Raw genomic sequence first — 24,543 nt, 5'->3', positions numbered from 1 at the left:
TGTAATGCATCTTAGGTTGAGTATAACGACCACAGATTACGGATATCCGTAATCTGTGATAACGACTTAAGATATTCTTTATAGACTATTAATGTGTCACAAAATACCTAATCAAGTTTGGTATTGATATGGTGGATGCGCTTTCTATACTTGGCCTTTAATAATCTATAGGAAAGGGAAACTATCTCATTCACAACTTATATTTGTAAAAAAAAAGTGTAGTTTATGAGTATTTTCTTTTATATCCACTTCGTTTCAATTATCAAGTTTTTTCCGAAATTATTTTATAGGAATTTTCCTATTATCTTCTATGATTCCTAAGATGATATACGATTAATCGATCAATTTTTCATTGAATAATTACATCAAAAGTTATCTACCTCATGGTTTTTCCAATTTTATCAGGAAAATGAGAAACAAAATTTTTAAATTACATCTTTTTTGAGGTTGCTAATATTGATGTTCTATGAACGCTACTAGTGACGTGTATAATTTGGAGTAGAATTAGAACTAAAGTTTTCAAAATGAGATTTCTGATATTAATATGTATTTTCAGTATATTCTTAGCAAAAATAAACGCACAAGGAAGAACCTTAGTTCTTCTAGATAATCAAGTCATTCGCGAAACACATTCCATATTTTTCAGATCCTTACAAGGTAAGACACTCGTTAGGTTAACTAACCGGTGCCCCTTTATGCTTATCTTTTCTATATTACTGAACTTATGATGGATTGTTCTACTTATAGAAAGAGGATACAGCTTAACTTACAAAATAGCAGATGATTCTAGTTTAGTACTTTCCAAATATGGGGAAGCCTTATATGAAAACTTGATAATTTTTGCACCTTCTGTAGAGGAATTCGGAGGATCATTGAATGTAGACACTTTAACTCAGTTTATTGATGAGGGGGGAAATATTTTGATTGCTGGAAGCAGCATCACTGGTGATGTATTGAGGGAACTCACATCAGAATGTGGCTTTGAAGTGAGATTATCAATTTTTTATAATCAATGAAAGATCACAAAAATTTCCTCGTTTAAGGTTGATGAAGAAGGAGCATATGTAATTGATCATTTAAATTATGATGTTACTGATGAGGGAGAACATACCAAATTAGTTGTAGGCAATGAAAATCTGATAGATTCAGAAGTTATTATTGGACAACCTAGGTCTAAAATTGCCCCATTATTGTATGAGGGAACTGGTCTTTTAGCTGATACTGAGAACCCACTTGTCCTATCTTTAGTCTCTGGTCACAGTACTTCCTATAGTTATATCCCTGGACAAAAAATTAAAGAGGTGAGATTTATAGATAAATTGAATGTGGTGGATCAGTTATAAATTATTTTAGTATCCTCATGCTGTTGGGAAAGATACACTTCTCATTGCTGGACTTCAAGCTAGAAATAATGCACGAGTTGTATTCAGTGGATCATTATCCTTTTTCTCTGATGAATTCTTTACTTCATCTGTAGAGAAAGCTTTGGTATGTACTAAGTGATAATAAGATAATTTAGCATTTATCAAACTAAAATTGTGTTATAGGGTGGAAAGAAATATGAAAAATCAGGTAATCAAGATGTTGCCAAGGCATTGAGTCAATGGGTATTCAAAGAACATGGACAACTTAGGGTAAAATCTGTCAATCACCATAAAGCAGGAGAAAGCAAACCACCTGCAGACTATACTATAATGGATGATGCTGTAAGTAATAAATAATAAAAATAACCAGTAGCTAAAATGAGATGATAGATTAATTGATTTTTTCAGATTATTATTCTGAATAACAAATTTCATTTTCAACTTGGTTTCAGGTATACGACATTGAAATTGAAATTTTGAATAAAGGAAAGTGGGAACCATTTGTAGCTAATGATATACAATTGGAATTTGTAAGAATCGATCCATTTGTCCGAACAACTTTGAAGAAAACTCACAATGGCAACTACCAAGCTAAATTCAAAATCCCTGATGTTTATGGGGTCTATCAGTTCAAAGTAGATTATGACAGGGTTGGATACACAAGGCTTTTTAGTACCACTCAAGTTTCTGTGAGACCACTGCAACACACTCAATATGAAAGATTCATTTTTAGTGCTTATCCTTATTACACTGGTGCTTTTTCAATGATGATTGGTGTGTTTCTGTTTTCTTTTGTGTTTTTGCATTTCAAAGATGACGATAAAAAGTCAAAGAGCGATTAATGTGATTTCAAGTTGTTTTTTCATCTGAACAATAAAAAATTCCACTGTATTTTGTGTTTTTCTGCTGATGTATCATCAGCGATGTTAGCTATTTGACAAGCATACAACTAGATCCTGCATTTAAAAAACATTTAGTTAAGTAGTAAATAATTTTCGGGAGAGTAAATATATAATTTCCGGCAGGGGTACCAGGTCTTCAATTCTTTAATAGTCATTGAACATATTTAAGTTCCAAGTTTTATTTGTATTTCTGATAAGAAAAGGTCCGTATTGAAAATAAGTATTTTGTAGAAACCAATTACTCTGCTTTCAATTGAAGCCGAAATAAAATATTTACTTTCTACATATTTTATGGAACTGGCGAAATAACTGATCAATCAATCCTTCAATTTACAACTCATTGTTGTTTTGACGTAAGGAAAAATAGAAACATAACCTTAAAAACATGTCATAAAAGGAAATTCTGTTATCACGAAAATATTATTCTACCCTGTTATCTTTTTTGTTACCTATGTTTTACAAAGATGTAAAGAAGGATTTTATAGCAATAGATTCGCATGTAGAGGTGATTGTTAACAAATTTCTTACATATTAGATTTCATAAGTTTCATTTTACCAGATAAATAGAAATTGGAGATCTGACTTCTGAAACTTGACTATATCGTCGAAATGGAGGTGTTTCGTACAGATTCTTTCTATATCTTCAAAAAGGGTGAGAATTCCTTATGGTGCGACCGATTGACGGGTTGTTTCATACCAAAAACTGGTAAGAACTAAATTGATCATCAACTGGCTCCATATTACATTATTTCACTCTCCAGCTTGGTCTCTAACTGAAGCAGATGATCCAATATGTCTTGGAACTTGTGATGGTATCATAGGGAAGGTATCGGCTTCTGTTTTTGACCCTCGACTTATGGTCATAAAGGAAAGTTCTCTTGTTGGTACTCTTCATGGTGCACATAATGTTTACAAAGTTAAATCAATTGCTTTTATACCCCTCAGCTTGGAGGAAGTTGAAATTAATTTGAAAATTTGTCCAAAACATAAAAATATTTCCAATCTACCAAAACAAAGTAATTCCATATTTGATATTCAAAAGAGTGGGGCTTTCAGTAAAACATGGGGAACATTGAAAAATGCTGGCAATTCTATCAAAAATACTACACAACAGGCAGCTGCCATTGCAACTGGTACACCTAAAAAACGAGATGGGAGGGATAAGAATCGGTTCGAAAGACAGATAATAGAGGAATTCCACAAAATCTTCACCGATACCAATTCTTTCTACTATTCTAATACCACAGATATCACAAATTCCCTACAAAAATTATGTAATTTGGAAAAAACGGGTAAAATAGCAGATACTCCATTATGGAGAATTGCAGATGATAAGTTCTTTTGGAACAAATTTATGGTGAAGGATTTCATTGAGCCAAATGTGAGTATTGAATGAGTTTCACTAATATTTTAGGAAAATTGGTTTGGTCATTCAGAATGGTGATATTTTACAGAGTTCATTATTCGACCCATGGATCCTACCAATCATTCAGGGTTATATCCAAATAGAAAAATGTAGAGTTAACACAGATCTGTATTACCAAAGTGATAATCCTTGTGATAAATCTTATGAAGTGTTCACTCTGACCATAATATCCCGGAGAAGCAGATTCAGAGCTGGAACCAGATATAAAAGAAGAGGTGTAGACGAACTAGGTCATGTAGCAAACTATGTGGAAACAGAACAACTCATATCGTATCACAAACACGAAGTTTCATTTGTACAAGTTCGAGGATCCGTACCAGTGTTTTGGTCTCAACCAGGTTACAAATACAGACCCCCACCTCGCATAGATAAAGGCGAGAAGGAAAATCGGGAAGCTTTTCAGAAACACTTCAGCAAAGAAATACAAACTTATGGGCCAATTTGCGCGATAAATCTGGTAGATCAATCCGGTCATGAAAAAGTTATCTTCGATGCATATTCAAATCAGATTTTTCATTTTGACAGTCCATTCATTACTTATGTTACATTCGATTTTCACGAGTATTGTCGAGGAATGCATTTCGAAAATGTGTCAGTCCTGATGAACGCCATTGCAGATATTTTGAAAGAGATGAATTACTGTTGGAGAGACCAGCATGGACATATATGCTCCCAAAATGGTGTTTTTAGATTGAACTGCATTGATTGCCTCGATAGAACCAACGTTGTTCAGGTCAGTTGCAATTTCTTCAAAGAATTGTTTATTTCATTTAAAGGTATAATTATTTCCAATATGAGTGTTTATACACACCTTCATCTGTCAATTTTTATGTCAGGGCTACCAACATATTTTGAACTAATCTAACCTGATTGCTGACTTGCAGTATGTTGAAATTTTCAGACAGCAATTGGAAAGGCTGTGATGGAAATTCAGTTTTGTAAGCTAGGCCTTACGCCGCCAGAAGGTCCTATACCTGAAAATATCAGGAGTACTTTCCAGTTGCTTTGGGCAAACAACGGAGATATTATAAGTAAGCAGTATGCGGGTACCAACGCTTTGAAAGTAAATTGAACTGTAACGAAATTTGTTACAAATTAGTACTTGTTTAATTATTTCAGGGAGATTATACTAGAACTGGAGAACGAAAAATATCTGGAATTATGAAAGATGGAGTGAACTCAGCTAATAGGTGGGTTGAAATTTGAACTTTAAGATGTAGTTATTTTAGGTATATCATTATTTCGGTAAGAATTAATGTTCGTTAAGGGAGGAATAATTGATTATTACCTTTAATAAGCAGTAAATCATCGAGCATAATTGTCCACTCTTTCTCTGAACACACATCTGATGATTTAATGTTATAGATACTACCATAATCGTTTCAAAGATTCCATAAGACAAAGTTGTCTTGATATAATTCATGGGAACGATTTAAATGAAATCGATCTGGGTGATATATGGAGTTACTTGAATAAAATATCTAATATTGCCATCGAGTACCTACCAGAAGATACAATGCTGTGTTCGACACCACAGTTTGCACTTGATCAAGAATACGCTCTAGCTAATGTTATGTATCATACGTTTAGGTTAGTTTTGAAGTTATGTCATGTTGTGGTTATTGTACATAGGCTTTTTCTTTCACTTGCTTTGTGGTTTGATTATGGTGACACAAGAAATATTGAAAAATGAAAGTAAGATTTGGAAACTGCACTAGAAGGACATTGGAATGCCTATGATCTATAACATTTTTAGTAGAATTCTTGAGAAAATAATATCTTTCCATGGCTTTATTTTTCATTGACATCTGTTATTGTTTTATTATACATCTGAATCATCATATTAGAAAAAGGAACATTGCTTTATATAGCTTGTTCTAAGTGCAAACTTCATGATTAAGTTAGACTAGATAACCTCATTTAACCAAAACGCGACTATTCGCCTTCTAAAGCAGCGTTTACACGAAGCGCAATTCCCTCGCTAAATAATTTCGCTCATCGAGATTCGCCCATAGTTGCGCGAGGGATGAACCAAGAAGAGCGCTGGCAACTCATCGAGCTCTACAAAAACCAAAAATTATCTCAATCGAAATAAAATAGAAGGAAGTTAGTTATGAACTCAGCCTTCCTATTTGTATAGAAACTAGAACTGAAGGCTTAGGTCTCGCGCAATGTTTCGCTCTGTTTTGGAAAGGGCGAAATTTCACTCGAAGCGAGTAAGCTTCGCTCGAGTGAAGTTTGCGAGGGAGCTTCGCTAATTTAAACGCAGCTTTACTACCGCGTTTCAGTAAAAAATAGCCAAAATGTGCAGATATAACTTATTCTGGTGAATTTTTTTGGAAGAGAACTACCATCTGCATGCATTAAGAAATACTTCAAAACCTCTCCTCTTTAAGGATATGAGCTTCATTAATTCATTAAAAAAATATATATTTTCAACGTTTGGAACATACTGATTCTCCAACTCAATTTCAGATATTATTTGAGCCGATTCAAAGATTCTACAAGACAAGGAACTATTGATTTGATGCTAGGTGAGTTATAACAAACGAACAATAACCCTATGCCACCAAAACCTGTTAAACAGTTTCTTTTTCAAATTATTGAGAAGGTTTAGCAAACTATTTTTTCATAAACGTAGGGTAATAAAAGAGATGAACTAATAAAATATTTGGAACTGATAATTTTGTATTACTAAGATCTAAATTGTGCTGATAAATAATTACATTTATATATTTCATTCACTGTGTTGGAATTTTAAAATTTTGAGATAATATGTATAATTAAAAATGAAGTGTGAGAAAATCTAGCTATTTTGAAAAAAAGAAAAGAAACATCATATTGAGAGAACAAGTATATTTTGAGTAAGTATAATAACTTCCAATCCCAAGTTTTTCAATATTAATAACCATCGCAACAACAAAGTTTTCAACATCTACATTTTAGGTAATAATGTATCCGAAGAAAACTTCATTGTATCCAAAACTAGCCAAATGGAAGATGACCATATGGCTACAGCAGAGCATGTGAAGTTGCTGTTTGAGGATTGTAAAAAAATGTTGATCAAGCAACCGGAGCACACTCTCGGTATTTGGGGTTTGATCAATGCTGACCCCACTACTGGCGATGTGAATGAGATGGAAATCGATTCAATATTGATTTTAACCAGAGGTTCATATTTCGTGGCCGACTATGACGACCAAGTGGACAAAATTACCAAGTATCAAGAAGTACTTCTCCAAGATATCGTTTCAATCGAATGCGGTATAGCCGATATGGGGAAGTCCTTATTCGGTAGTTCTAAGGGCAAACCTTGCTTGAGAATCAACTACAAATTGTGTAATACCGATGGATATTATCATATGTTCCGATCTGCCTGTTTTGGTTTCTTCAATAATATGCCGATGTGCATCAAGAGCACAGAGGATGAAATAGGTGAGCTCGAAGAATATATTTCTATGTAATTTTCATAGAGTAATAAACATAGATAGAGGGAGTATACCCAATTTTTACATGTCCCTAACATGGTTAGGTTACGTTGTCGGATTGTGGTATATTTTCAAATTCACAATTTTACAATATCGTTAAGAATGTATATTATATTGAATGAAATATATTTATTTGAGTGATTCCCGATTAAATATGCAAATTTGAATATTTGGAATCCGATATTTTGCCTAATTGTGGAATTTATAATAAGCAGAATATTTATTTTTTTCTATATCTACCTGCTGAAATCCAAGGTTTGGCAACTTTTGCTCTCCTAGTTTCATTGATTGTTTCACGTCGTTTGGCGCGCTTGAAGTTTGTTTTCTGAATTTCTGATATATTTAGGTATTTATTTCAATATATTTCGAGTTGATAAGAAACGTTGATTCACTATGGCACATAAGAAGTGCGTTCTTTGTGGAGAAACTCGCGAATTGAGAGAAATATCGTATCACTGATATGTGTTCATTTCCGCGCGCTTCATGTCAAATTTATTAGTTCATGTTGGGGACATAATTTACTTACTGAAAATGACATATGCTCCCTCTATCTATGTTTATTACTCTGAAGTAATTTTCAAACAAATGGGGTATTTGACAGTATAAAAAATATTGTCTTTTTTATTGACATCTTGATTTTGTTTTTTTGGTTGCTATGTTTTTGAGGAATATTTATGCCAATTGAAAATGTCCACTTTTTATGTGCTCAATAAACACTTTAACAAATAGCCTGTCATAACTCAGCAAGAATAATGATTTCGATAATCCTTGTGCTGTTTCTCTTATCTTTCCTTGATGTTATTCAAATTTGTGTTTCAGAATACTTGAAAGCGATTTGCGAATCATTCTTGATATCTTTCGAAATCTGTCAGTTGCCTCAAGTACGATGCACTCAAGGTCAAGTTTTGGATAAACGTAAATCCAAATTGATCAACGAAACTTTATCTGACGCCATGTACCTAAATGTGGTAGGGATTCCTCCGATGACTAGAAACGTTTCAGAAAGTCAACTTTTAGTCCTAAAGAACGTTGGTGAGTTGATTCGGTAGAGGAATTGTATAAGTTGTTGTGTAACTTGATATTTTAGGATCCAAAGCTTTGTCCAATATGACTAGTCAATTCTCGAAATTGAACAAAATCGGAAATAAGCTCAAAAAGAACAAGTCCAGACCAGCCAGTTTTGTAGTTGGCCAAGGGGATAAATTAGAAGTTTCCAGCGATTCCGAAGAAGAAGGTGATAGTAGTATCTTTCAGCCGAAGGCGGGAGATGGTGGAAATACAAGCTCAAGCGGGGAAATTGAGCAGGGTGAAGAAGCTATAGAGGAACTCTATAGTGCCAGCCAAAAAACTGATACTTTTCTACCAGGTGTAGGCATTGTGATGGGTAAAAGTGGTGAACCAAATAACCTCGAATCTAAAACTCACTTGTTACATCACCAAGATTCTAACCTTGATAACATTCAGTTGACAAGTATAATGCAAAACGTCAATATAACCAAGCCTGATATTCAAATAAACTCCGGAAGTGGAATTTTCGAATCCGAACCTACTTCCATTTTGGAAAAAAAGATGAGCCACTCTTACACTGGAGTGGATGAACGTAGTACAGACAACTCAGATAACCCGAATGTCAAACTTGATAAAAGGTCAAATTCGGATTATGAAGTTACATTGAATATCTCACAGTCGCAAAGTGAATCAGCTCTAAAGAACAAGTTGACAAATCTTACATCGCCAGTAGCTTCAGTCACTAGAGATTTAGTGTTTTCCCCATTTAGTAAGCTAGCAAAAGGGGTGCAAAACATAGGGTCTAATATAGATCGGAAATTCGGAGGACAAGTTAGGAACGTTTCTGAGAAAGAGATGGAGGAGCATAGAAAGCTTCAGGAGAAATGGCATAATTGCAAAACAAAACTAATAGCTCTTTAAAATTTCAGTTTATAGATGGCGTATTAGACTGCTTTGATTGTCAATCCCAATATATCGGATAAAAAGGAGCTTCAAGGTTTGTTTCCAAGAGCTATAAGTCAATTCTGAGAAATAGGTTATGTTGGGTTAGGTTAGAACTCAGTTGAATATTCACATTATCCTAATTTGGGTTTATAGTATGACTTGAATCTTATTTCAGTAAAATATGGACATAACTGCTTCTGGTGAGGAGGTTTAAGTAGTTGAAAACTTTGCTTATCCTTCTTTTTTTTTAATGAAACTCGAAATTGATCAAGCGATGAAACACATGTCGGATTTTTTAAACTCTTTTTGTGATAGTTCCTTCCTGTGTACTTGTTTCAATCCTACATAATTATATTAGAACTGTTATTACAGTTTAAATTTGTGTTGATCTTGTGTTTTAGTGAAAAAATCATTGGAAGCATTCCTCTTAGCTTTAATCTATTATGGACCTTAGATCGAAGCAGCTTTTTGTGTTAGTATTATATCGAATAAAGGACCCTCAGCTCAAAAGTTGGAAATCGTGACGGTTGATTCAAAATGAACCAAATTTTTTTATTATTCTAAATACTCCAAGAAATGTTTTCCATTAGATATAAATTTTGCAAAAAACATTTTCATATTCATTTCAAAATGAAAATAATTATTTACAATCCACTTGACAGCGCAATCTATTGAACAGGGTTGTCAGATCGTTTGTTCATATTTCATGATCAAAATTTGAAAGTTCCTAAATTAAAAGAAAAAAATGTGAATAAAAGTGTCTTGAAATATAAGGAAGCAATAATTTTTTTGGGTGAAAACTTTGTGAACTTCATAAAACTTCTTGTTATTTCCCAGAATCTCCCAAAAAATATCCTTAAGGATATTTTTGAGATTCTGAACTGGCAACCCTTAATTTTTCAATACTGGCATCTTTTCATTCACATAATTCATCTGGCTCACATTTTTCTTTTATAGATCTCTCACCATTTCACTGATAGAATTAGAATTAACTTAGAATTTTATGAAATCGAATTAATATTCAGTGATTATGTTACGTTGAATTCCTATATATTTTTTTTATTTATTAAAACTTAATCATTTTCTCAAAGTATTCAGTATTCATAGCTTATAAGTTGACATTATAATTTTGTTATATTTTATCCAGACAAGTTATATTCGAACTATTTTTTATGTACTTAATTTACATTATTTTATTTCTCTAGTCACAAATATTTGTATTGTTACCGTTAGAAATCATTGTTGCTCATTCATAAAATCCCAAAAAGCTTTTATATTATCACGTTGACTTTTATACACACTATCTGCAAAAACGGAACATCTAGTGTGAAATCTGATTAAAATTTTGCTCAATTATTGACATTGATGAACAAATTATATTTCCCACTCGATGAGAATTTGGTGAAAATATCAATTGGCTCTATTCTGAAATATGTAGGAATTACTAGTTTTGAAGGATATCAAAGAATAATTTATTACCAAATTATTATACTCTGTTTCGATTCATACTTATTGAAATCTCTGTTTGTAAAATTCGGAAGTTATATTATCTCGGAATTTTTATTCAAAAAGTGTGATCTTTGACAACGATATAGAGTATTTTACGGGAGAAAATATGCCCAAAACTTGCCAAAATGAACCAGAATAGAGGCTTGAATAAATGTGAAAATAGCCTAAACACAGCTTAAAATTTAGATATAGCAAAACATGTCAATTATCAAACATTCCCCTTTGTTAGGAAATGTTCTATTAAATGGAATTATAGAATTATGCACGTACAATAAATCTTTAGGAAGCTATTGTGTTATTATTACCATGAGGCCAAACCAAATTCCAGCTACAACTATAATATGTTATTTAAATGATTTCTTCTGAAATACTAATTGGAATATTTTCAGGAGAAATAAAAGACATTTCTTTCGAATATTTAAGGATTGTTGTAACTTAAAATACTGAAGTTATTTATTCATCAATTACAGTTAAGCGTCTAAAACAACATTGAACCCAAGTACATTTTAACAATTGAATACTCTTCAAGCATTAGCTAAACCTACTGGATTCAACATTGGGGGTGCTTTCTTGGTGAGACCAGCTAAATGTCTCTTGATTTCAGCAATAGCTCTTCCAGGATTTAAGCCCTGAAAATTAAAAGAATATTGTCTCTACTAGGAAGGAACGACATACAAAAACTTGTTTTTATGAAGTGAAAAAGTACCTTAGGACAAGTCCTGGAGCAGTTCATAATAGTATGACATTTAAATACTGAATAAGCATCTCTGAGGCTGTCCAATCTCTCTTTTGTTGCTTCATCTCGAGAGTCGATTATCCATCTGTAGGCCTGATGAAATTTTTTTTATAATTTACACATTAACAACTAATTTAGTTTTTTAGATACTCACCTGCATTAAAACTGCAGGTCCTAAATACTTATTACCATTCCACCAATAACTTGGGCAAGCAGTAGAGCAACAAGCACATAAAATGCACTCATAAAGACCATCTAACTTCTCCCTGTCCTTCATATCTTGCAAATACTGGTATTTACCAATACTTTCATCTCTGAAAAACAGGTTTTGTTGTCAATTTCTGACTATAATAATATTCAAAAGATAATTAAATCATGAGATTGCTTACTTTCTTTGAAGCCATGGTTTGATCGATTTATACTGATCATAAAAATGAGATAAATCTGGTACCAGATCTTTAACCACATACATATGTGGTAATGGGTAGATCTTTGAAGTACCACTATTAGTATTTATTTTGCTGCAAAAACATATATTAATTCAGGAATTAAAAACAATATTCTACCACTCACCATATGCAGGCTAAAGTATTTACACCTTCAATATTCATAGCACAAGACCCACAAATACCTTCTCTGCAAGATCTTCGGAAAGTGAGGGTGGGATCCATTTCATTTTTGATCTTGATCAGTGCATCCAGAACCATAGGAGCACAATCATTCAAATCAATTTCATATTCTTGAACTTTTGGTTCAGATTTTGGGTCATCTGGGTTCCAACGATAGATGGCAAATTTCTTTAGTCTTTTAGGTTTAGCTTGGGCTTCAGCAGCATTTATAGCACTGACATGAAATCCACGAATCTTGAGAAATAGAGAAAATTAAATGTAATCAAATAATTACATAATTTGATTTTCCTGAAATTTTCCACTTACCAAACCCAAAGAGTTTCTGGTCAACTTTAGAGCATTCATGTTTAAAAAAGGAATAGTATACACAAAAAATAACAATTAAAATATAGGTTTTTTATTTTAGCAAAAATTTGGTTCTAATAAGAATTAGAATGCCAAAATAAGTAACAGTTGACATGCAATTGACGCATTCTGTCAAAAACAGGTGAAGTTGCGAATACCTGAGTAAGGCCTCGTTTATACTACCCGCTACTATCAAATTTCAGTTGTGTATGTTGTGTTGCATAGATTAACGAAGTTGTGTTGTGAATATTCCGACCTGCGATCGTCTGACAAGTGGTCGCAAGTATGGCAGCCGATCATATGTAAAACTATAAAAAAATACGCATCACACGACTCTAGTAGTGTGACCAAGGCCTAATACCTGTTAATTGACGTTTCAAGGTCGAATCCACGTCCTCTGGAATTGTATTACATAATTCAGAATTCTGTACACCCAGTACTTCATACAGTGCCCTCTGTAAGAGGGTAGAAAAAATAAAAATTGACAAAAATTTGACAGCTGTAGACGTTCTTCAATTTATTTATCCGTTCATTCTCTTCATTTTCTACTTGGCAGTCGGTAGGTGAAAATGTGTTCATTACTGAGGCTTTCTACTAATATCTTTTTTCACGTGTTTTAGCAAGACAATCCCAAGTAAAACTGGAGAAACTCAAAAGTTCCAGTTTATAGGACGGCTTTTCTGTTTTTACAGTACAGTGAGTAAAAATTTTCTATTTCACCTGGGTCGGGCGAATTTAACATGCTGGCCAAAGTGACACGTCGACTGCGGGGCTCTGAAAATATTCAATTCGTTAACATATGCATTCAGATACAGCATGACTATTTCTAATTTAGTGTGAATGTTGGATTTCGTGATAGGCAGCTATCAAAATTGTTCGCTAATTATCCAATTAATCCATATGTTTGATCTTTTTTGAATGATGAAAGCGTTTTTCAAATCTGCCCTTTGCGCGTAGATTTTCAAGTTCTGATAAGTAATGATAATGATTTGTTTCCGAATATTGGCTACACAGTTTCCGGGTATTATTGCTGCATAGAATTTATGTAATGATTGTAATGAACATTAGTTCTTCTGTTTATAACTAGTTGGCAATTGCTTAATGATTCTTGTTTGAAAATTTAATAATTTGTTGTTTATTTTTAATTTTAATGACAGCTCATTAAGATAAGATGTATGGAGTAGTAAACTCATGTCTTTGAAGAACATTTGAGAGAATTTGCTCACAACTGATACAGTGGCAATAATAGTTGTAGTTATATTCAAACATTCTCAATATTTACTACATCTAGATTTTTGTGTTTAGTGTTGCTGTAACGACTTGGCGCGAATCAGGACAATCTCAAAATGCAGCAACCAGTGATCGAAGAGGGTAGTGTGGGTTATGAAACACCATCGGTGCGGAGCTATGATGATTTGTTCCCAGCCCTGCCTGAATCCTTTCCTGTAATAGGACAAAACAGCCATCCTACACCAGGATGGCACCAGAGGAACAACAAGATGAGAGTTGGCTCTTCTATCATCACTCAAGTATTCAGGTGGGTTTTTGATGATTTTTCAATCACTCTAGCAGAGATCTGGTATCCAGAACAGACGTTTGGTTTTTAGCCTTTAAAGCATATTGATTTTATGGTGTGAACTGCGGAAAGTTTTTAATTCATTGAAAATAATGAAGCAAGTTTGAAAATTATTTATTCATGTCGCATCTCTAGCTGAAGTTAGGAAGATCGGAATCAATTTATTATGTTCTATTACATCCGAATAATGAACAAATTTATTTTTCAATCATCATATTTTAGTTAGTGTGAAATTCAATGATCTTATTGAAGTAATAGAGAGATTCATTATATTTTCCTCTTTCTGAAATATCTCAAATTGGTCATGAAAATTTTCAACAAATATTTTTCAATGGGTTTAGAATTAGCATACAAATGGAAATCCCAGAAGTTTAGTCCAAGTAGCTAATGAGAAACAATTAGAGAACCATTCATTTAATTCACTAATTTCAAATTCCAAGCTAATGTTCAAAATTCTACATCTCGTGATTCACTAATTTTGAGAGTAGTTTCTCCTACTTAGTGAAAGTGATAAAAACTATATTCAATCTTGGTTTTTTCCTTTTTATGTCTTAATTTAAATCTTCAAATTTAGTGTGGCTGTTTTTTGATTTTTACAATCTTGCATGCTTATAATGATTGTTTGAGATTATTAAAATTTTTCTACTCAAATGGGTATTTTAAACTCATTTAACTGATATTGTTTGAGAAGAAACCTAAGATGTAGAACGAAAATTAATGTGAGAATAATGAGTTTTGTGTTCAATTTGCAGCTTCTCCTTTAAATTTATTCAATATTTTACATGTGTCAACATAAGTCACTATTCAAATAGTATAGTTCACATTACAATGACTTGTTTGATTTGTTGTGATTCTATTTACATATTATTTAGATCCGTCATGTTGACTTATCATGCATTATCATTGGAATAATCAATTACTTCGTTTTACAGGAAGGAAACTAGTTTTTGTTAGAAATAATTGGGTCAATTCAATTCAATATTGACATGAGTTGAAATCATACTTTTGATGATATGCATTTATAATTGATGATTAAAGAAAGAAAATATACTCAAATAATATGATTTCTGGAATTATATTGTCATCATAAAAATTGAATGGCAATTTACTCTGATGGAACTTGAAATGTTTCATGTAATTTGATTTGGTTTTCAAATTTGAGTTTTCAAGCTATAATGAAGGTTTCAGTTTGAAAAAGGCCCATATTCAAATTTGTTGAGAAATAATAATCAAATAAAAAATTATTAGCATCTGGTTCATGCATTTTGAAGGCTAAAAAAATAATTAGATTCAAGAAATATCAGTTACATATGAACATTTATTTTCCACTTACATAAACAAAACAATTTATCTTATCTTATCATTTATCTCAATAAATTTTATTAAAATTGACTTTATCAAATTTTATAGTAAGGAGTTCATTTTATTCTTATTATTATTCTTCTAGAGTTCCATTCGAAGAAAGAAAACTTGATCACAGCCAGAAATTTGGAGAAGGAGAATCAGTCCAAACATGTGGCAACATCATGAAGGATACTGGGGCTCACATTGAAATATCTCACGGCAAAGATCAGTCTCTAACATTCTTGGTGACAGGAAAGCCCAACGAAGTGTTGATGGCACGAAGAAAGATCTTGGTACACTTCCAAACTCAGGTAAACTGATCAAATTTCTATGTCATACAGAGAAAATCAATTTGTTCTTTTTTGTAGGCAAGCAAACAAATATCGATTCCCAAAGAACACCATGGTTGGATTCTTGGAAAGAAGGGTGATCGTTTGAAGGAACTAGAGAAACAAACGGCCACCAAAATATCTGTGCCACCCATGAATGATGCCTCAGACATTATTACGATTTCTGGTAAGAATATTGATATAAAATTTGATTTTTTTTACATGCAATTGACCATATAAAAAATTCAAACTAAACTAACTCTTTTTGTTCCTTTGCAGGTACCAAAGAAGGTATTGAGAAAGCTGAACACGAAATCAGAGTCACATCTGATCAGCAATCCAAGAAAGCTTCTGAACGTATCGATATTCCAAAAATGTACCATCCCTTCATCGCAGGAGCGTTCAACGAAAATGTCAATCAGTTGATTGCCGAAACAGGGGCCAAAATAAACATACCGCCCCAATCTGTAATGAGAGGTGAGTAAACCTCGATTCGACCGTCGAATAGAAATCTTCAAAATAATTTTTTTTTCCTCAGATGAAATTTTCATTGCTGGAGACAAAGAAGGAGTTGCGGCTGCAGTGGCTAAAGTACAGGCAATATATAGGGAGATGGAGAAAAAATGCAACACTGTAAGCGTGGAGGTTCCCAAAGAACAACACAAGTACGTTGTTGGGCATAAGGGTTCAACCATCGCTGAGATTCTTCAGTCTACCGGTGTGAGCGTCGAAATGCCAACAGGTATGTGAGATTTATTTATGACTTTGAATGGATCAATAATTGTAATTCCACTCTATTCTATGATCATTGATCAGCAGTCAACAAAATACCTGTCAAATTGACATACCAATATTTCGGAACTTGACGTGTATTGTCAAAGTCCCATAACCTTTAAAAATTCAATTTCTTGATGTCTACTGTCAGATATTCCACTACCCGGGTCGGCCATGTTGGTGCTATTTGGTTTCTGATCAGAATTTTATAAAAACGACATTTCTCCTCCATAGTTTTTCTATTTTTTAATTTAATTTTTTTTTTTTAATGTTTTGATCATTATTCTATTTGCGATGGAGACATATCCTAAAGATCAAAGATTTAAAAATCGGTACAGCAATTTTTGAGCGATAAAGGGTTTAGCTAACCTGATTTTCTATTAGATATATAGATAATTGAGGTTTTTGTTTTTAGGTGACTCGACTACTGGTACAATTACTCTCAGAGGACCCCAAGATAAATTGGGTTTAGCTTTGAGTAAAGTGTATGAAAAAGCCAATTCTGTCAAATCTTGCCATGTTGACGCTCCCGCTTGGTTGCACAAGTATATTATTGGCAAAAAGGGTCAGACCATCAAGGAAATCACCTCAAATATGGAAAAAGTAATGTGAAAAATTATCAGAATCTTATTTACATCGAATTGAAAAAAATTTCTTTGAATTTAATTCGATTTAAATTCGAACAATCAATTGAAAAGAACATTACGATATATCTCATATATCTGAACAACCTAACCTAACCATTGATATTATCTGCTCCAGATCCATGTCGAATTCACGCCTGAAGACAAGATCAGGATCCAAGGGCTACCTGAAGAAGTTGAAAAAGTACAAGAGCAACTGGAAGTAATGGCCAAGGATCTCATCAAGAAGATGACTTATGTAGAGAAGCAGGTGGACACCAAACTTTTCAAGCATATCATTGGAAAGAACGGAACAAACGGTAAGTGGATCTGAATGTTCTCTCCGTTCCCAAAAAAATAACGTACTCCTGTTTTTTTCAGTGAATAAGCTCAGGGAGGAGTACAACGTCACGATCAATATCGATGAGAGCGGACTCATAAGAATTGAAGGCAACAAGGATGAGGTGCAAAGAATCAACCAGGAACTAGAAGAGAAGATACATAAGCTCGAGAATGAGAAGGAGAAAGATGTCATCATTCCTCAGAGACATTACAGGAACATTATCGGAGTGAAAGGTTCGAACATCAAGGATATCAGGGATAGATTCAATCAAGTCCAAATCACTTTCCCTGGGCCTGGCGAAAGGAACGAAATCGTAAAAGTTAGAGGTGAGTTTTTTTATTAATTAACTGAATTAGCTGTAAGATTATTATTGAAAAGTAGGCCAAAATGATATAACACAATAAGTCTGTCAAACCTATTGACTTTGACAGGTGACAGAAGGAATAGTGATAACCTTGAAGAAATTGTCAGAATTCTTTCGCCCTCTATGTTGGCACAACTATCCTTCATTATCACTTCGATTTAGATTGTCATCATCATTTAGTTTGTGGTGTTAAATTTGTAGTGTTCTACGATTTTATTATTCTGATTTTAGGACCAAAGGACGATGTTGACAAGTGCTGTAGGCATCTCGAGAAGCTGGTTAAGGAATTGAACGAATCCTCATACCAGAAAGAAGTACCAATTTTCAAACAATTCCACAAGTTCATCATTGGAAAGGATGGTGTCAATATAAAGAAAATCCGTGAAGAAACACAAACTAAAATCGAACTTCCTTCTGAAGGGGACAAAAGTGACTCTATCATCATAACAGGCAGAAAGGTTAGACATTAATATCAATTAATACAACTGTTTTTTGGAGATCTGAAATTAATGTTTAGAATTTCTGATTTTTATTTGTATCCTAATGGAAGTAATTTTCAATTTTAGGATAATGTAGAAAAAGCCGCAAAAATGATCAACAAAATCAAGGCAGAGCACGAATTGTTGGTGCAAGAAGAAATAACAATAAATCCAAAATTCTACAATTCCATCATTGGTACCGAGGGTACACTCATCAAGATGATACAGAAGGACTGCGGAAACGTTACCATCAAGTTCCCGTCTCAAGAATGTAAAAGCGATAAAGTCACCATCAGTGGACCCAAGGAAAATGTTGAACGTGCCAAACAGCAACTGCTTGAAAGAGCAAACGAGCAGAAGGCATACAGTTTTACTGCTCAAGTAAGTTCACTTTGATTCCACGAATAAGGTTAGGGAGATATGACATTGACAGTTGTAAGCTTTCCAACCATAGATGTGAAGTATTTTTTGAGGTTACTGAATTTTAGTTTTAAGCGATAAGATCGACTTTGATGATGAATTGATGAAATTATTTCAGATTCGTGCCAAACATGAACACCACAAATACCTCATCGGTAAAAATGGAAGTAAGATTAGTAAAATCCGAGAATCCACAGGAGTCAATTTCGAGTTCCCTTCGAACACAGCCGAGGATAGAGAACTTATCACTATTGTTGGCAAAGAAGAGGCTGTTGAAGAAGCCAAGAAAGCCCTATTAGCTTCTATTAAAGAATTGGTGAGTTTAGTTTTATTGTTATTATGAATCGATGTCGAAGAATGCAACAACTTTTCCCGATGAATAATGAAATTTTTTCTCGTCTGTAGGAGGATTGGGTGCAAATCACCATGACAGTAGATCCAAAACATCATAAATATTTCGTGGCCCGTAGGGCTGAGAAATTGAACCAAATCAGCGACGAATTCGGGGTACAGATATCCTTCCCTCGTTTCGGGGAATCGGAGGAGCCTGTTACACTTAGAGGTGAGTTTTAGACGAGAGACTGGTGAAATACTAGTTTGTTCGGCTTCTACTATTTTTTTTTTATTTATCACTTTTCATCATCGATAGAATTGAATTTTTCTTCTCCTTCCAGGTCCTAAGAATGCTATGGATGCCGCTGTTGCGAGAATCAATGAAATAATCAGAGATCTGGAGTCGATGGTAACCATTCAGTGCATAATTCCCCAGAAACACCATCGTAACGTTATGGGAGCTAAAGGTCACAAGGTGCAGGGAATCACTTCCGAATTCGATGTTCAAGTCAAGTTTCCCGATAGGGATTCTTACGATCCCAGCCAAATGAACGGAGACGTTGATCCTGAAGAAATTAGACCTTGCGATATCATTACTATTACAGGTTGGTTACGTTGATATTTGCATGAACTTCTAGTCATTTAAATATGGGTTTTCAACAAATTTTGGTGAAACTCCTGGATCGGCTCAGTGCTTTCCTCATTTTTCCAACATGATAACCTTGGATCTGTGTTCTAGGCAAAGAAGAAAACTGCCTCAAGGCCAAGCAGGCCCTTTTGGACCTCGTTCCGATATCGATCAATGTGGACGTTCCTTACGATCTTCACCGTTCCATCATCGGCCAAAAGGGTCGAGGTGTCAAAGAACTCATGAGCAGGTACACAGTTCACATCGAACTCTCCCCTCCAGAAGTCAAAGAAGACGTCATTAAGATAACTGGAGCTCCTCAGAACGTGGTGGAAGCCAAAGAAGCCCTATTGGAAAGGGTGAAGGAGTTGGAAGCCGACAGGAAAGACAGAGAGTTGAGGTCCTTCTCTCTGAAGATGGAAGTTAATCCTGAATACCATCCGAAGATCATTGGCACAAAGGGAGTTGTCATCAACAAGATCAAGGAAGAACATGAAGTACAAATCAATTTGCCAAGAAAAGGTGAGTGTTTTCAAGTTGGACTTTTCATATACTCTCATATGTCTCGGTTCTTCTACTTCCAATCTCACAGCTTCCAGAGATATTCTTACTCATCATCTAGGTACAAGATAGTTCTGTCTGAAAGAGTATCCTAAGTAAGTAACTTTGGGAATTTAGTTACTTTAAAAAAAAGGAATACTTTCTGCTATCTAAAATAGTTACATAAGATACTTTTCAGTATCTAAAATACTTTTCGGTGTCTAAGATACTTTGCAGTGTCTAAGATTCTTACGGTGCCCAGATTTATTTTCGGTGTCCAAGATACTTTTCGATATCCAAGATACTTTTCGGTGTCTAAGATACTTTTCGGTGTCCAAGATACTTTTCGGTGTCCAAGATACTTTTCGGTGTCCAAGATACTTTTCGGAATCCAAGATACTTTTCGGAGTCCAAGATACTTTTCGGAGTCCAAGATACTTTTCGGAGTCCAAGATACTTTTCGGTGTCCAAGATACTTTTCGATGTCCAAGATACTTTTCAGTGTCCATGATACTTTTAGGTGCCTAAATTCACTGAGAAATTTTTATCTGACAACTCTGCCGTGTATATCAGAGACCATAACATCGTTTTTTCTATTTTCCAGGAGACCCAGAAGAACATATCATCACCATCACCGGCTACCAGCACAAAGCTGAGGCTGCCCGTGATGCCATATTGAAGATCGTGAGCGACCTGAACGATATTTACAAGGAGGAAGTAAACATCGATTCTCGCGTTCATTCTCGCCTCATTGGCAGCCGTGGTCGGTCCATCCACAAGATCATGGACGATTACAAGGTCGAGATCAAGTTCCCCAGGAGCGATGACGCTAATCCAAACTTGGTGGTTATCTCCGGTGACGAAGATAACGTCGTAGAAGCTCGTGACCATTTGCTCAATTTAGAAGAAGAATATGTGAGTTAATTTTTTTTGTAGAGGTTTGGGAAGTATTACTAGACTTGATAGGGAAGTACATAGGTGTACAACTTTGCTTCCGCCGTTTTTTTTTCAGAAATTCGAGGCTTTATTGTAAAAACTGGTTATACATTTATGATTCAAAGTATTGTCCATCGTTGGCCACTACTTTTTCCCAACTTTCGGGCAGCGTACGAATCCCGCGTTGAAAAAACTGGTCATCTTCTGAAGCGATCCACGAATCGAACCAATTTTTTACTTCTTCATAAGACCGGAAGTGCTGGTCAGCCAGGCCGTGTGTCATTGATCAAAACAAGTGATAGTCCGAGGGAGCAACGTCTGGAGAATACGGCGGGTGGGGTAGGACTTACTATTTCAACGTTTCCAAGTATGTCTTGACCACTTATGCAACATGGGGTCGAGCATTGTCATGCTGTAAGATCACTTTATCAAGTCTCTCGTTGTATTGCGGCCGTTTGTTTCTCAATGCTCGGCTCAAACGCGTTAATTGCGTTTGATAACGATCGCCTGTGATTGTTTCAGTCGCTTTTAACAACTCATAATAAACTACGCCGAGCTTGTCCCACCAAATACTGAGCATGATCTTGCAACCGTGAATATTTGGTTTGGCCGTCGACGTGGAAGCATGGCCGGGATATTCTCAATATTTTCTGCGCTTGGGATTATCGTAATGAACCCATTTTTCGTCTCCAGTCACAATGCGATGCAGAAATCCCTTCCGTCTTTACCTTTCAAGCAGCTGTTCACAAGCAAACAAAAGCCGTTCAACATCTCTCGGCTTCAACTCGTGCGGCACCCAATTTCCTTGTTTCTGAATCATCCTATGACTTTCAGGTATTTTGAAATGGCTTGTTGCGCCACTCCCAATGATCCTGCCAATTCTTGTTGTGTTTGACACGAGTCTTGATCAAGTAAGGCCTCTAATTCTGCGTCTTCGAAAACCCTTCTCTCTTTCACCGCCATGCTGGTCTTCGACGTCAAAATCACCGTTCTTGAAGCGTTGAAACCACTCTCGGCACTTTCTTTCACTAATAGCGACCTCACCATAAGTATTTAAGAACATTGGATGAGCCTCAGCCGCAGATTTCTCCATATTAAAGCAGAAAATTAAAACCTTCCGCAAATGACGAGAATTTGGCTCGTAAGCTGATATGTTTAATCGAGAATAACTTTATGATGCAGACACAAATCGCCTAATATCTTATGTTGGCCTTATGTTTACAAATAACTAAGCTATTTATCTTTTTATTTCGACTACCACTTACCGCTACAGCCATCTATTGCAAAACGGCTGAAGGAAAGTTGTACAGCTAATAAATGGATTGTATTTTTCAAAAATGTTATTTTAGATAAGTATTTGTCTATATTAGAAGCTATGTCCGCTGCCAACAACTTTGGGGGTTAGGTATTCAGTCAACTCATTACTTGAGGAATCAATTATTAAACATTTCGTGTTTTTTCTGTCACCATTATTGATTTATAATTTCCTTCCAGTTACAAGATTACGAAGAACAAGCCGAAAGGAACCAGAGCCACACCCTCAACTTCCACTTTGAGAATGCCGGTGGCCAGTCGCACCGCAACCACTCTAGGAACGAACACAATGGCTTCGTGGTCCAGGGAGGACCGTGGGAACAACGCGCCCCGAACACGAACAGCGTCACCGAGTTCCCCTCGTTCGGACGCAACACCGAAGAACCCAGGCAGGCTCCAGTGGCGGGCGCTTGGGGCTCTCGCCGCTAGATGTCGCACACGGCACTTTTGCTACGAAGGTGAAATAGTTAGATGTTTTCTCAACCAACGTTTAATCTTGCCTAGTTAGATCTATTTTATACCATTATTTTCTTATTCGCAATCTAGTTTCAATTGATTTGAAATAAAAGAGAACTTTTTAGTGTTTATATTACTTGATTTTGGTCACGATGATATCTCATCTGTTCTTGTTGCTATTGAGTTTTTTTAGTGATGTGCGCAACCTCCTAGGAATGTTTAAATGGTTTTTTTCTTCAAGTGCCATGCGGTGTTAGTATAAACTCGCCTGTTTTCTGTTTCACCTTTGAAGCTTTATCATAACTAAGAAGCACTGCCGGATGTTTGCAGTCGTAGCAAAGTGTGCTGTAGTTTTAGCCGATTATCTTAAAATTATTATATCTATCCTTTTCCCTCACTGTTTGCTGCATTGAAAAATTATAGGCCGGGCAATTCTGGACTCGTTAACGGAAACTGACTTTAATCAAGACGAAAAACGGAAACAATATATTATTTCAACAAGATATTAAGTCTTCCCTTGACACTTGGGGTTAGACAGGCCTATTTACGGCCCTAATTCGTAGAGAAGTTATGATCTTTTATTCAGGTGTTTATATTTTATTGAATCAATAATTAGCTCTTAGGAATTTGTTTGTATCTTGGGTTATTTTTTCATCTCAATTGTCACTTTACAATTTTTTTGATTTTATTATCAATGATTTATCTTCCACTGCTGTTACCTGAATACATTTCATTATTTATCTATATATTTGGTTTCATTTATTGCAATCTTTTTTCCATGTTTATTGTGATTCGCACTATTAGTTGAATTATTGAGATATATTTTGAATTTTATTGTGAATTGTGTCATAACGTCTCTGCCTTTGAGGCTTTGGTGCCTTTCTCATTTTTATATGACCGTATTGTACTCTGGTTGTATGAGATTTTTTGCATTTTCTGTTTTCCTGTAAAGGTGAAGGATGACTATTTTTATTTAGAGATATATTTATATAAAATGATGCAGACTGATTGTGCCGAACAGATAATTATTAAATCGACACTACTTAAGCAACTTACTGGTTTTTGCTATTTATACTGAATGTATATAATATTAACGATTATATACTTGAGTCCTTGCGGTCGTTTTTTGTTAGCCCAGGACTACCTGAGGGAGAGAATAATATATTGAATTAATTAATTATTTGTGTTTTATTCCCAGAAATTATCCCTTTGAATCAATTTTATTAATGTATTCCATTCGAAAATTTTACATGAAGTAACTAACTTTTATATGAAAGGTTAAAAAAAAAGATGAAATATTTTGGCTGAGGAGACTATTTACAAGCCCGTAGGGTGGCGCCATATGCTACCCATTACTTAGTGGAACGGCGGTGTTTGGAATATTTGCCACACTGTCAGTCAACGCTACAAAGGTGTATAAGGCACTTGCTGACGATTGCAATAGAGGGTGTGCCACAAATTTTGGCTTGGCTTAGCTTCTAAAGGTGTATTAATAAAAATGATACTTGCATAATGCTCTATTTTGGCTGTTCTCTGTTCTTATGACATTTTTATTATGTCAATTAATTATGACAGTTCGATAGGTGGCATATGGGGGTTGGTAAACATGGAGTATTACAATAAATTATTGATGCACCTTTTACATAAAAGAGTGTCTCTTAAATATGAAGGTATATATATATAATTTTTACCTTGTGCAGGGTGAATATGAAGAGATGGGCAAATAAAAAAT

General features: G+C 34.7%; 4 protein-coding genes across 5 annotated transcripts; 3 read left to right on the top strand and 1 right to left on the bottom strand.

Moving 5' to 3' along the window:
* The first annotated feature begins 470 nt into the window (after positions 1-470).
* LOC123680693 (dolichyl-diphosphooligosaccharide--protein glycosyltransferase 48 kDa subunit) lies at positions 471-2,255 on the top strand. Its single transcript, XM_045618723.1, has 6 exons — positions 471-657; positions 748-986; positions 1,044-1,301; positions 1,354-1,488; positions 1,548-1,706; positions 1,817-2,255. Exons 1-6 carry the CDS (start codon positions 525-527, stop codon positions 2,204-2,206), a joined length of 1,314 nt encoding a protein of 437 aa, XP_045474679.1. The 5' UTR covers positions 471-524; the 3' UTR covers positions 2,207-2,255.
* Positions 2,256-2,611: 356 nt separating this feature from the next.
* Positions 2,612-10,930, top strand: LOC123680692 (phosphatidylinositide phosphatase SAC2). Of its 2 annotated transcripts, XM_045618721.1 has the most exons (11): positions 2,612-2,771; positions 2,826-2,972; positions 3,028-3,647; positions 3,721-4,425; positions 4,594-4,755; positions 4,812-4,882; positions 5,058-5,282; positions 6,168-6,226; positions 6,639-7,127; positions 8,000-8,212; positions 8,268-10,930. In XM_045618721.1, exons 2-11 carry the CDS (start codon positions 2,876-2,878, stop codon positions 9,107-9,109), a joined length of 3,483 nt encoding a protein of 1,160 aa, XP_045474677.1. In that variant the 5' UTR covers positions 2,612-2,771; positions 2,826-2,875; the 3' UTR covers positions 9,110-10,930. The 2 variants fall into 2 exon arrangements, with proteins under 2 accessions (XP_045474677.1, XP_045474678.1); XM_045618722.1 differs by lacking the exon at positions 5,058-5,282.
* A 121-nt stretch (positions 10,931-11,051) lies between these two features.
* LOC123680694 (succinate dehydrogenase [ubiquinone] iron-sulfur subunit, mitochondrial-like) lies at positions 11,052-12,474 on the bottom strand. Its single transcript, XM_045618724.1, has 6 exons — positions 12,314-12,474; positions 11,952-12,241; positions 11,768-11,899; positions 11,533-11,692; positions 11,349-11,471; positions 11,052-11,271 (listed from the first exon to the last, which is right to left on the bottom strand). The coding sequence occupies exons 1-6, from the start codon at positions 12,350-12,352 to the stop codon at positions 11,167-11,169; spliced, it is 849 nt and encodes a 282-aa protein (XP_045474680.1). The 5' UTR covers positions 12,353-12,474; the 3' UTR covers positions 11,052-11,166.
* A 371-nt stretch (positions 12,475-12,845) lies between these two features.
* On the top strand, positions 12,846-23,989 carry LOC123680690 (vigilin). The gene is made up of 18 exons (XM_045618720.1): positions 12,846-12,911; positions 12,973-13,048; positions 13,658-13,889; positions 15,376-15,583; positions 15,641-15,788; positions 15,881-16,078; positions 16,140-16,343; positions 16,791-16,978; positions 17,138-17,318; positions 17,380-17,667; positions 17,937-18,163; positions 18,272-18,565; positions 18,723-18,920; positions 19,010-19,166; positions 19,279-19,542; positions 19,677-20,087; positions 20,710-21,020; positions 22,536-23,989. The coding sequence occupies exons 3-18, from the start codon at positions 13,699-13,701 to the stop codon at positions 22,782-22,784; spliced, it is 3,717 nt and encodes a 1,238-aa protein (XP_045474676.1). The 5' UTR covers positions 12,846-12,911; positions 12,973-13,048; positions 13,658-13,698; the 3' UTR covers positions 22,785-23,989.
* Positions 23,990-24,543: the final 554 nt, after the last annotated feature.

Source organism: Harmonia axyridis, chromosome 5 (assembly GCF_914767665.1).
Source record: "Harmonia axyridis chromosome 5, icHarAxyr1.1, whole genome shotgun sequence".
Lineage (NCBI taxonomy): Eukaryota > Metazoa > Arthropoda > Insecta > Coleoptera > Coccinellidae > Harmonia > Harmonia axyridis.
The sequence above is the reverse complement of the archived record's forward strand: the minus strand, read 5'-3'. Positions and strand labels throughout refer to the sequence as shown.